The sequence below is a fragment of the Erinaceus europaeus genome, chromosome 1, assembly GCF_950295315.1.
Source record: "Erinaceus europaeus chromosome 1, mEriEur2.1, whole genome shotgun sequence".
NCBI lineage: Eukaryota > Metazoa > Chordata > Mammalia > Eulipotyphla > Erinaceidae > Erinaceus > Erinaceus europaeus.
The window spans coordinates 116,395,245-116,409,168 of record NC_080162.1 but is presented as its reverse complement, the minus strand read 5'-3'; the positions used below and the strand labels follow the sequence as shown (position 1 = coordinate 116,409,168).

The window sequence follows — 13,924 nt, the reverse complement described above, 5'->3', positions numbered from 1 at the left end:
ATGGGGGGACAGGTAGAGGGATTTCTTTCTTCTATTTTTTTTTTTTTGCCACTAGATATATCACTGGGGCGTGGTGCCTGTACAACTTCACCATTCCTGGTGGCCATTTATTTTTCTTTTCTCTATTTCATGGTAGGAAGCATACACACATGCATACACAAACACACACACACACACACACACACACACAGAGACATCCCTCCACCCCTCTCTCTCAAGGGCTATTTGGATATTTATAGCCCACAGTCCTCACACACATACATACGTGGTGCACGCACATGCGTATGTGTTGGGGGGAAGTTTCACAAGTGGTAGAATAGGCTGCAAGTGTTTCTCTCTTTTTTCTCACCATACTACTGTCTCCATCATAATTTTTTTTTTTTAACTTGAACTTATTGTTTCTATGAAAAAGCTCTTAGAGGGCCAGCTAAATAGCTTACTTGGACAGCGCACTGCTTTGCCACGTGCATGGATCAGGTTAAAGCCTGACCTCCAATATCTTGAAGTAAGTTTTTGGTGCTGTTATGTCTTTTCACTCTCTCTCAAAAAAGAAAGAGAAAGAGAGGGGTGGGGAGAAGGAAAGAAAGAACTACATTTACTGAATTCTGAGTGCCACCTGCAGTTACTTTAGTAGGGCCAGACCAAATGATCAAGCATTCTCCACACCTGTTCTAGATAGAGTGAGAGCAACAGGGAGAGACAGGGAGACAGAGAGAGAAAAGGAGAAGACGCCACTGCTCATGAAGGATCTGCCGGTAGGCATTCCCATGGGGCAGTCTGGGCTCAAACCCAGGTCTTCATGCATGGTAACATGGCAGCTCTACCTGCCAGACCCCACAAAAGGATTTTTTTTGGTGTGACAGCTCTGGAATTTTGGTGGTGGGTACAGTGAATAGTAGATACAGATAGATACATACATATATATAGATGTGAAACTATTCCTAAAATGTTATAATACTTTAACCAGTGTTAAATGAAATAAAACAAAACCCTAAGAAGGGCAAATCCCCAAACCTCACATTTTTGAAGTGAGCTTAGCCACTGTCATTATCTAGAGAGGCAATGAGGCACAGAATTACCTATAGCCGTGGTCCTTATAGTCTTTAGTGGCTGAATACACAACAGAACTGGCCTTAACACTGATCTGCTGGAAGAGGTTCCACACTTCCTGATAAATGTATTGCTGGAAGAGAATGAGGAACACTGTTAGATCAAACTCCTTCATGAAAGTCCATCCTTAGTACACAAAAAAACTAAAGGCTGGAATACTGCAGATGAAGATTTGGGGTCTCTGTTTTGGAAATAGCTAGTAGTTCTATTTTAGGCATATTCCAAAGGGTCCATGACTTTATTAGTTTTTGCCTGAGCCTGACATCTGATATGCAGGTGGACTAAGGTTATTGTCTGGGGAGACGATGTCATGGCTAGAAAAAAGGGCTAGAAAGCTGGATCAGTGAAGAGAGTAGCTCTTAATATGGGAAAAGTGTATAAATATTGTTGACTGTAAACCCCATAGATTTGATCTGGGGCCCATATTCAGCATAGGGCCCTAGGTAACCTCTACATCCCTAGAGGTCCAAACTAGCATTCTGTGGTCATCAGTAGGAACATTCCGAGTTGCACTAATTTCAGGATCCATCTTCCTCAGGTGGTAGATACAGTATGTTATCCAACCCCCCTTCAGATGATGGAACAGTCTCTACCATTGCTGATCCACATTGAGGGCAGGGTCCTATGGGGGCCCACAAAGGGGTCCATTATGTTGTTCCTGATGGAGATGACCATAGACAGATAGACATAGAGAGATCTATTCCAACCTTTAGTTTCATGATTAATTAACAATTTGTATGGCTTTATATGTTAACTCTTTTTCAACCACCAGGTTCCAGATGCCTACCGGGACTTCCCTAGACAGATGACCCGACCAATGTGTCTTGGAGCTCCGCTTCCTCAGAGTCCTGCCCCACTAGGGAAATAGAGAGACAGGCTGGGAGTATGGATTGACCTGTCAACGCCCACGTTCAGTGGGGAAGCAATTATAGAAGTCAGACCTTCCACCTTCTGCACCCCATAATGACCCTGGGTCCATATTCCCATGGGATTAAAGAATAGGAAAGCTATCTGGGGAGGGGATGGGATACAGAGCTCTGGTGGTGGGAACTGTACCCCTCTTATCCTATGGTCTTGTCAGTGTTTCCACTTTATAAATAAATACTTTAAAATAAAAAAAAGTAGATAAAAGTGGGGGTCAGGCAGTGGTGTTCCTGGTTGAGCACACATGTTACAATGTACAAGGGCCTGGGTTCAAGTCCTCGGTCCCCACTTGTAGGGGGAAAGCGTCATAAGTAGTGAAGCAGTGCTACAGGTGTTCTGTCTCTCTCTCCCCTCTACCTCCTCCTTTCAATTTCTGGCTATTTCTATCCAATAAATAAATAAAAGATAATTTAAAAAAAAGAACACCAAAAAAGCCCTATACTGTCTGTCATTTATAAGGGCTTCTAGGATCCTGAACCTGTAAGACTATCCTTGGCAGAAGCTGGGAAATGGTTCAGTTGGTACCTTATTATGTGAGGCCCTGGGTTTGATCACCAGAATCATAAGGGGACACCATGAAAAGCACCTAAGGAACATCCAAGGATGGTGGAATGATGCTTTCCTTGATGTCTCCCCCCTCTCCTGTTTCAATGCCTCTACATATTTAAAAAAAAAAAACTTTCAAGAAAAAATAAACAAAATGGAACTAAAAGAAAGCTAAGATGCAAACAGCTTCAATTTAAATCCTATTATATTATTAACGTAAGCAAGAGATTAGTTCAAATCTTTTTCCCAGAGTTGGGGAGATAGTATAATAATTATGGAAAAAGACTCTCATACCCGAGGCAACAGCACTACCCCAGTACTACCATTAACCAGAATTCTGGTAATAAGTAAACATAATAAAAAATCTTTTCCCCAGGTACTCAAGGAATCGTTCCACTATTTAAAAATTTTTAAAAAATATTTATTTCCTTCTTGTTGCCCTTTTTTATTGTTGTTGTAGTTGTTGTTATTGATGTCTTCATTGTTGGACAGGACAGAGAAAAATGGAGAGGAGGGGAAAACAGAGGGGGTAGAGAAAGATAGACACCTGCAGACCTGCTTCACCACCTGTGAAGCGACTCCCCTGCAGGTGGAGAGCCAGGGGCTTGAACCCAGATCCTTACACCGGTTCTTGCGCTTTGCGCCACATGCGCTTAACCTGCTGCACTACCACCCGACTCCCTTTTTAAAATTTTTAATGACAGAGAGAAAGATGCACATAGAAAGTTACTAGAGGGAGGTGGGCGGTAGTGCAGCAGGTTAAGCGCACGTGGCACAAAGTGCAAGGACCGGCGTAAGGATCCTGGTTCAAGCCTCCGGCTCCCCACCTGCAGGGGCGTCGCTTCACAGGCGGTGAAGTAGGTCTGCAGGTGTCTATCTTTCTTTCCCCCTCTGTCTTCCCCTCCCTCTCTCCATTTCTCTCGGTCCTATCTAACAACAACGACATCAACAACAACAAATAATAACCACAACAACAAAAAAGGGAAAATAAAAATTAAAAAAAAGAAATAAAAAAAAAGAAAGTTACCAGAGTCCTGCTCAACTCCGATTTATGATGGTACTGGGGATTGAACCTGGGGACTTTGGAGCCTCTGGCATGAAAGTCTTTTGCATAATCATTGTGCTGTCTCTCCAGCACCCCCCCCCACTTACGTTATTCTTTTTGAATCTCACTATTCAGTGTTAAGACAGCTGTGAGCATTTAACAATTTTTCAGAGAGAATGGGCCTCAGAGGTGGGGCCTTTCTTACATTTCCAGTGATAACCAGGCACCCTAGCTGGTCAATAATGAGCACATCAAGTGGGGAGGGAGGCTGGCAGAACTTCTGTTGCAGGATCTGCAGAATTGGCTCCATGACTTTTGGGGTGTCCCTCAGGGCCACAGCGATGTGTCCCAAAGCTCTGATGGTGTGGTCAGGAATCAAGTGAGCATCCCTATGATGGAGAACAGAAGTACCCTGGGAACAATGCTCTGGAAGGCAGCAGTGAAATAGAACGCAGAAGCCTTGGCTCCAAATCATTACAGTCCTTCAGATGAAATATTCACCTGACACTGACAGTCAAGGATCCTTATCCAGCAGCAAAAACACAATGGCCTGAGCACTACTCTGCAAGACTAGACCTTTAGCCCGATACAGTAGTCTAAGATATACATTCCCCAGGTGGGTTCCCTCTGAAATCTGTGGCAAACCCATCACACAACTCCATGCAGTATGAGAAGGAATCATAGAAATGCACAATCCCAGCCACCTCCTCCCTCTTCTTCCCTCTAGTCTTGAGCTTGTAGAAGACAACTGGTTGCCCCTCAGGGCTGGGGCGTACTTGTCACTCTCCTGCGAGATGTAGAGTCGGTTGGAGAGGCTGGCCAGGAAGGCCTCCACAATCACTGCATCTACTGTCAAGCCAGCTTTCAGGCACCTGAATGGTGAGGAAACACTGTATTAAGCATCACAACAAAAGTTTGAATACCCTGTGCTCTGTATTGTTTGCACTTCTCCTTTTTCAGGTCGACAAAGCATAAAAAACTTCTCTGGATATTTTTTTGTCCCAGAAATCTGAATGAAGGGGGTTTGGAAATAGCTCACCTGGTACAGCACACAATTTTGTCATATGTGAGGTCCCCATGGCATTGAAGTGGGGGTGCTATGGTCTCTTTCACCCTATCTCTCTCTCAAAAAAAAATAAGACATGTACTCTAATTCCAATGTGAAGTTTCCTGTGCTGTTTCCTTTCTTTTTTTTTTTTTGCCAGGGTTACTGCTGGGGTTTGGTGCTAGCACTATGAATCCACTGCTCTTGGCAGCCATTACTCCTCACACCCATTTTATTGGATAGGACAGAGAAATCAAGAGGGGAGGGGAAGACAAGAGAGCGAGAAAGACACCTGTAGACCTGTTTCACCGCTTGTGAAGCATCCCTCTTGCAGGTGAGGAGCTAGGGGCTCAAGCCCAGATCCTTCTCTGGTCCTTGTATTTTGTTTTATGTGCAATTAACCAGGTGCACCACTGCCTGGCCCCTTCCTGTGTTGTTTCTTAACAAAAGTCAAATTAACTGATTTAAAAGCTAAGGCAGACGGTTCCAAGATAACCGAGAGAATGCTAAAATTATATTTCAAGGTTTTAATAGGTATTAGTAGTATAGAGAAATATTACATCCCAGAGAAAGGGGAAAATTTTAAGTCTCTAAAAACATAAAATCTTCTCAGGTATTGGAGCTGGGAGACAGCTCACCTGGTAGGACACTTACCTTATCACTCAACAGGACCTGGGGAAGAGCACAGCACATGAGAGCACCATGGATGGCACTGGAGAGTCCCATGAATGGTGGAGCAGTGCTGCTGTGTTTTTATCTGTCTTTTTTCTCTCCCTTTCACTCTAAAATAGTGAAAGGCCGCTCAAGATTGTGATAGTATCATCTACACAGAAGGCCCTGATTCTGCAGCACCACAGTGAAAGATAAGTGGGACTAGGGAGATGTCTTAGTTGCTGCAGCACAGGAATTGCATGCTTGAGGCCCCAGGTTCAGTCCCTAGCACCACCACATGGTAGGGCTGAGAAGTGCCCTGGACTATTTCTTTTATTTATATGTTTTTAGCTGTATACTGCCCCTGCGGCTACAGACAGACTATGACCCACATAGTCAACGACTGCCACCTCTCCAGATTCAAAGGAGGTCTCAAAACTTTACATCAGGCTCAACCTGACGCTGTTGACTGGCTACGGAAGAAGGGCAAACGCTAGAAGAAGAAGCTGTATAGAAAAATCATCCCAGGCAGGTCTCATGCTTTGTATCAGTCTGGTCATCTGGCCACAGAGTCACAATAGAGTACAAGTCTGACAGAAAAGGGTGGGCATGCTACCATCTTGATTTTGTATTGACATTCAGAATTGAGAGAAGAGATACTTTTCTTTTAATTTTTTAATTATCTTTATTTATTTATTGGATAGTCAAAATCGAGAGGAAGGGAGAGAGACAGAAAGACACCTGCAACCCTGCTTTACCACTTGCAAAGCTTTCCCCCTGCAGGTGGGGACCGGGGGCTCGAACATTTATTTATTATTATTTTTAACCAGAGCACGGCTCAGCTCTGGTTTATGATGGTGTGGGGGATTGAACCTGGGACTCTGGAGCATCAGGCATGAGGGTTTGTTTGCATAATCATTATGCTATCTACACCCACCCAATAAAGACACTTAAAAATTTTTAAAAATACACACATGGCGCAAAGTGCAAGGACCAGCATAAGGATCCTGGTTCGAGCCCTCGGCTCCTGACCTGCAGGGGAGTCACTTCACAGGCAATGAAGCAGGTCTGCAGGTGTCTATCTTTCTCTACCCCCTCTGTTTTCCCCTTCCTCTCTCCATTTCTCTCTGTCCTATCCAACAATGAAGACAGACAACAATAATAACTACAATAATAAAACAAGGGCAACAAAAAGGGAATAAATATTTTAAAAATTAAATAAATAAATAAAAACAACAACAGGAAGCTCTGTTTTCAGTTCACAGACCTATTTACAGTCTAATTTTCTCTCTCTCTTTTTTGAGAGGAAGAGAGGGAAGAGGGTTAAACTTGGTCCTCTGGTGGAGGGTGGATAGCATAATGGATATGCAAAAAGACTCATGCCTGAGGCTCCAAAGTCTCAGGTTCAAGCCCCTCACACCACCATAAGCCAGAGCTGAGCAGTGCTCTGGTTAAAAAACAAAAACAGAGTTGGGCACAGCAGGTTAAGTGCACGTGGCACCAAGCACAAGGATTCTGTCTGGTTCGAGGCCCCGGCTCCCCACCTGCAGGAGAGTCGCTTCACAGGTGGTGAAGCAGGTCTGCAGGTGTCTATCTTTCTCTCCTCCTCTCTGTCTTCCCTTCCTCTCTCCATTTCTCTGTCCTATCCAACAATGATGACATCAATAACAATGATAACTACAACAACAATAAAAAAAAAAACAAGGGCAACAAAAGGGAAAATAAATAAATATAAAAAAATTAAAAAGAAACAAAAACAAAAAACTTGGTCTTCATGCATGGCAATGCATGTGCTCTACTGGGTGTGTCACTACATGGTCCCTAAAGCTTTGCTTTTTAAAAATTAATTAATTAATTAATTAATTTTCCCTCGTTACCCTTGTTTTTTTATTGTTGTTGTAGTTACTATTGTCGTTATTGATGTAATTGTTGTTAGACAGGACAGAGAGAAATGGAGAGAGGGGAAGAGAAAGATAGACACCTGCAGACCTGCTTCACCGCCTGTAAAGCGACTCCCCTGCAGGTGAGGAGCCGGGGGCTCGAATCAGGATCCTTACGGCGGTCCTTGCGCTTTGCGCCACGTGTGCTTAACCCGCTGTGCTGCGCTTTGCTTTTTAAAAATAAGTAACACTCTCTCTTTTTCACCCAAGTGTATGTTTAGAATAATAAGAAATAAGCTTTAAAAATAACTTTGGGGAGTCGGGTGGTAGCACAGCGGGTTAAGCACATGTGGCACAAAGCGCAAGGACCGGCTTAAGAATCCCGTTTGAGCCCCTGGCTTCCCACCTGCAGGGGAGTGGCATCATAAGCGGTGAAGCAGGTCTGCAGGTGTCTATCATTCTCCCCTCTCCTCATCTTCCCCTCCTCTCTCCATTTCTCTCTGTCCTATCCAACAACAACGACATCAATAACTACAACAATAAAACAACAAGGGCAACAAAAGGGAATAAGTATTTTTTAAAAATAACTTTGGGGGTGGGAGTCATTGCAAGGGATTTACTGCTCTGAGCCATTTTCTTTCAGATGAAAAAGAGGAACAGAAGGAAACACATTGCAGTATCAAAGCTTCCTCCAGGTTTGATCCTGAGTCACATGGCCAGCAAAGTAGGCACCCTCCCAGGTGAGCTATTTTGCTGGCCTGAACATTTGCTATGTTGTTCACTTCTGTCTGAAGCATCTTCTAGCCTGGCATCCCACCTGCAGATGTTGTCGATGGCAATGTCCCGAAGCTGCTCATACATGGAGGGCTGGCTCTTCTTACCCGACATGACATTCAGGGTTGACTCAGAATGTTCATTGGTTACGCTGATCTTTATATCACTGCCAGCAACTGAATGTAAAATTCAAATATGTATCTGGTTAAGCTTGCCACTTTCCATCCCGTCTGTAATTCAAAATCAAAATAACATGCTAATCATTTTTAGCTTATAGAAGCAATCACTCTAAACAGACCTGACCAAACAGTTCAGAAACAAGTGTGTGAAAAGAAAAAAAAAGGATTAAGCAAACTGTTTAAATCAAAAAGAAAAAGAAGAAAGTTAAAGTAACAAAGCTAAAGTGATAAAATAGGCAGAAGAGCAATTACTTTTTTTATTGTTAACAGGGTTATTTCTGGGGCTCGGTGTCTGCAGAACAACTCCACAACTCCAGTGGCTGACTACATACGTGTGTGTGTGTGTGTGTGTGTGTGTGTGTGTGTGTGTGTGTGTATGTGTGTGTGTGTGTGTGTGTATGTGTGTGTTGTCTTATACAGAGGGTGACAGAGGAGAGAAACAGAGTGAAGGAGAGATACCTATAGCACTGATCCACCACTTGTGAAGCTTCCCCACTGCAGGTGACGACTGGGGGCTTGCTTGAACCCAAGCCCTCACAAATGGTAAGGTGTCAAAAGTAATTTCTCAAGGAATGGTAAGCCCTGGTGGGTATTCACAGGCAGAGTTCTGCCCCCCCCCCCCCAGGGCCATTTCCTACTTTTGTATATCTAGATGATATACAAAAGTAGGAAATGTGAGGGCACATGGCAAGTAGGGGGTCTCAGAGCTGAAAGAAGCCCTCTTCACTCTGAAGTTGAGGAAAGTGTTTCAATTTCTCCAAGTCTTAGTTTCTTCATATGAGGGAAAGGATTAAGAATGTCCATCGGCACACATGGCTTGAAGCACAAGGACTGGTGTAAGAATGTTCATCAAAGGGCAGGGCAATGGCATATTTGACAAACCACACTTGTTACAATGCACAAAGACCCGGTTCAAGCCCCTGGTTCCCATTTACAAAGGAGAAGCTCAGCTCCTTGAGTGGTAAAGCAGGGCTGCAGTTGTCTCTCTTTCTTTCTCCTTCTCATTTCTTCCTTCCCTCTCAATTTCTGTCTCTATTCAAAACAAACAAACAAAATTTTAAAAATTGTCTCTCTGACCAGGACACAGCTCACCCAGTAGAGCTCACACTTGGCCATGTGAGAGACCCCAAGCTTGAGTCTATGGTACCATATATGGCAATAGCATGCACAAAGGGAAGCTTCGTAAACACTGGGGCAGTACTGTGGTGCCTCTCCTCTTTCTCTCCCTCTCTCCCTCTGTGACTGAAAGAAAAAACAAACGGCTCACTGGGAGTGGTGGAAGCAAGTAGGCATGAAGCCTCAGCAAAGACAAAATAAAAATGCCCACCCTCATAGGATGAGGACACAATACTAGAGCATCAAGCACACAGCAGGTGTTAGTAATTTTAGTTAGCAGGTCACCAGATTTGTTCAGTGCCCATGTTCTCATCTACAGAGTAACAATATGCTCACGGGGTGGGTGACTAGACAAGATCGTGCACACAGAGCTGGCCCAGTGTCTGGGACAAGTAGGACTCATATGTCAGACTACCTTGCTGAGAGAAGGTGCCACAAAGAAAGCTGGATAGAGCAGGGCCTTCAGTGGTGGAGGAGTGCATGGCAGGGGGAGGCAGAGGAAGGAAAAGCTTGGGGGCCGGAAGGGGACCTAAGAAAAGGTAAGAAACAGAATGAGCCCAAGTGTCGGGCAGCTACAACTTCTTAGTAACAGAACTATGTTGGTCCTTCTCTTGGCACTTCAAGGGTACCTAGCGGTCAGGGCTGTTACCTGTGTGAAACTGATTGTGGCACTTGTAGAGCTTCACCAGCACAGGGGATGGGACGACCAGGAAGTCCCGCAGAGACGGAGTCACCGAGTGTACAACCACTGGGAACCGCTCACACAGGCGGCCCAGACCCTGCAACACAGTTGACCCATCATGTGGCCCAGAGTGACTGAATCCTTCAGATACTCAAGTCTGACCAAGCGTGTCCCTGGTCCAAGATCCCAGAACCATTTGGCAAGCAAGAAAATAAGTCTTGACTTTCTTCCTAAGGGGGATATACACTGTGAATGGGAGTCCATTTGTCTGGGCGGGGGCAGATTACAAAAGGTAGGTTACAAAACATGATCTTTAAGCAATGGCAGATGTGGAATATCTGGCATTTGCTATATGGCAAAAGTCTTAGAAGAGCAGAGCTGACACATCAGGAGATGTCTCATTCAGTGGTACAGTTCATATGTCAGCCCTTCTCTTAAGGCTGCAACTTGAGAAAGACTGGCAAAGATTTCTCCACAAAGAAGGGCAGAAGTTTCTCCACAAAGAAGGGCAAAAGCTGCACCTGAGCCCCCACTATCAGAAAGCCAAGTATACTCTCAGCAGTGAACTCCGCTTAAGGTGGTAGCAGTCTCCAGTTCAGATCCCTGGAGACATCCATGCTCAAGTGCTGCTGATGTGCCAACCAAACCTGAATGACATGACAAGGATGCCTTCAGGGGTGTGTGTGGGGGGAATCAAACCTCTCCAGGGAGACTAACCTGCAGACAGCAAATAAGCAAGGGCAAGTGGGCAATGATGACTTTGCTGGATGTCTTGGACTGCAGCTTCTCAGACAGCTTGATACAAAGATTTTCTGCACCTAAATTCAGAACCAGAGGACACACATGACTAGCAAAAGTCAATACTGCCAAAATACTTGCTACCCAACTAGTCTGGATAATCTTCAGCCCTGGAGTTCTATGCACGGCAATCATCCGCAAGTCCACTGCACACTCCCCGTTCTGCTGCTCACTCCTGATACATATCTCTTCCTCCCACACCGAGCTCCTGCTTCTCCAAAGAAAAGCTTAAGGAAGCAGCAGCACAAACACAGTCCTGGCCACCTTGACCGTCACCCACCTCCCATGTCTGGTTCCCTTCAGTGTCAAACAGGAGCCTGTGCTCACCCTGCTCATCCTTTACGGCCCACACCATGAGGTCCACACAGGCGGCGTTTGCCTGGCAGCGCAGCTTGAGGGGACTTAGCTCATTGTGGACACGTTCAGCATCATGTAGAATTTTCTGGAGCTCCCCTTGGCTCGTGTTGAACTGCTCTAGTACAAAATCATGAATCTCCTTCACAAAGGTGGTGGGGAGGTCTATTGGAAAGAGAACAGGCAGCTTAGCTGGAAATAAAGCTACACCAAGAGTCAGGCAGCAGTTTTGGATGCCAACGGTCCTGCATTCCTAACCCAAGCTGAGTCCATCTGCTGTTGGCTACTGTGGCTCAAAGCACACAGGCTGTGTGTGCACAGCTGTCCTTGTACTATCACACTGGGAACTCAGAGGAAGTGATGATTTCCCAGAGAAGTGAGAGCCAAACTTTACTTTAAGAAGTTAATACGTTAAAATGTGAATATATGAAACACACTGGGATGTATCATCACTAGAACTGATCCAATTAACAACAGGAAATAATCTGATCCTTTGGTGACTTTTTAAAAAAAGGTAGTTGGTTATCAGGTTAGGCAAAAACTGAGGAAGAAAATTCCTGGCTAACAAGATCAATTTTCAAGGTGCCCAGAGCTTGTGGCCTTTTAAAACTTTCGTTCTTGTGCAGCCCGGGTAGTGGTGTAGCAGGTGGAGGGTTTGACCTGATGGCATGAATTCTTAAGTTTGATCCTGGGCACTGTATATACCAGAGTGATGCTCTAGTTCATATTCTCATATTTTCTCTCTCTCTCTCTCTCTCTCTCTCTCTCTCTCTCTCTCTCTCTCTCTCATTTTCCAGTAAATAAGTAAATTTAAAAACAAACTAATTGGAGCCTGAAGAACTCAGGACCACCACTGAATAAGCATGAATCAGACCAAGTGAGGAAGCTGAGACCTCGCAGTTCAGGTGCAAACAGAGAACTCAGGTTCCTGGGGGAGCAGGCAAACTATGACATCCTCTTGTGTAAAACCACCCTTACTGTGGCCAAAATCAGACTCAGAATCCCAAGAGCCCTAGGACCAAGAATAGGAAAATGGCTGTCTAGACTATAGCACATTCCCATGACAGGGACTACTACATGGTTCTAAAAACATATTTATGAATAACATACAGTAAGATAAGGGAGAATGCATTAAAATTTCTTTTAAAGTAGACATAAACGGAGACTGGAAGGAAGTGCTAAACTGTATAGATCAGAGTGCCAGTACCATGTGGGAGCACCAAAGCACCAGAGAAAGCATTACAAATGGTAGAATGGTATTGTGGTGTCTTTTCCTCTTACTGTCTCTGTATCTCTGTCTAAAATAAAAAACAATCAAAATGGCCCAAGGGTCAGCAAAATAGCTCACCTGCAGAGTTCCTTTACCAAGTACAACCTAGGTTTAAGCCATAGTGGACAACATTTTGGTGCTATGGTTTCTTTCTTTCTTTCTTTCTTTCTTTCTTTCTTTCTTTCTTTCTTTCTTTCTTTTTTAATTCTTTTATTTTTATTTTTTATTTATTTATTTTTTATTTATTTATTCCCTTTTGTTGCCCTTGTTTTTTTTTAATTGTTGTAGTTATTGTTGTTGTTGTCGTTGTTGGATAGGACAGAGAGAAATGGAGAGAGGAGGGGAAGACAGAGAGGAGGAGAGAAAGACAGACACCTGCAGACCTGCTTCACCGCCTGTGAAGCGACTCCCCTGCAGGTGGGGAGATGGGGTTCGAACCGGGATTCTTATGCCGGTCCTTGTGCTTTGCGCCACCTGTGCTTAACCCGCTGCACTACAGCCCGACTCCCCTTTCTTTTTTAAAGATTTTTAAAATATTTATTCCCTTTTGTTGCCCTTCTTGTTTTATTGTTGTAGTTATTATTGATGTCACTGTTGTTGGATAGGACAGAGAGAAATGGAGAGAGTAGGGGAAGACAGAGAGGAGACACCTGCAGACCTGCTTCACTGTCTGTGAAGTGACTCCCCTGCAGGTGGGAAGCCAGGGACTAGAACCGGGATCCTTGTGCCAGTCCTTGAACTTTGCGCCACCTGGGTTTAACTGGGGCGCAGTGCCAGTTCTATGAATCTACTGTTCCTGGAGGCTATTTTTTCACTTTTGTTGTCCTTATTGTTTATTGTCGCTGTTATTGTTATTGCTGTCATTATTGTTGGGTAGGACAGAGAGAAACAGAGAGGAGACAGAGAGGGGGAGAGAAAGATAAGACACCAGCAGACCTGCTTTACCATTTGCAAAGCAACCCCCCTGCAGGTGGGGAGCTGGGGGCTCGAACCAGGATCCCTAAGCCAGTCCATGCACTTTGCGCCATGTGCACTTAACCTGCTGCGCTACCACCCAGCCCCCTTATTGTATCTTTCTTTTTCTGTCTCTCTTTTATTTTAATATTACAGAATTACATGTCGACAGGGTTTGAATCAACCCCATTCCCACCATTCCCACCACCAGAGTTCGAATCTTCAGTCTCCCTACTGTAATCCACAACAGTTTCCCTAAGGTTGTAGATATGGGCCAACCATCTTCTCTACAACTATCTGTCCATGTCTATACATGGTCGCCCCTTCTCTATCTCTTTTTTTCTATCTGAAAATGCAGCCCCAAGTTGCCTGGGAGGTGGCTTGGTGATAAAGCATTTGGCTCTGAGGCATGAAGTTGTGAGTCTGATAACCAGCATCTCATGTGCCAAAGTGATGCTCTGATGTTCTCTCCCACCCCCCAATTAATAAATATAAAAATCTTAAAGAAAGTCAGCCCTGTGACCTGGGAGTTGGTGCACTGGACTTTCAAGCATGAGACCCCAAGTTTTATTCCCAACACCGCATGTGCCAGAGTG

At 44.5% G+C, this 13,924-nt stretch overlaps 1 protein-coding gene across 1 annotated transcript in view; it reads right to left on the bottom strand.

The window, feature by feature from the left end:
• The window catches only part of PI4KA (phosphatidylinositol 4-kinase alpha), a 153,322-nt gene that overhangs the window by 83,289 nt on the left and 56,109 nt on the right, over positions 1-13,924 (bottom strand). The window contains 7 exon segments of the mRNA XM_060194530.1: positions 1,080-1,183; positions 3,831-4,014; positions 4,402-4,497; positions 8,019-8,151; positions 9,920-10,049; positions 10,670-10,770; positions 11,078-11,269. Coding sequence (XP_060050513.1) covers positions 1,080-1,183; positions 3,831-4,014; positions 4,402-4,497; positions 8,019-8,151; positions 9,920-10,049; positions 10,670-10,770; positions 11,078-11,269 — 940 coding nt within the window.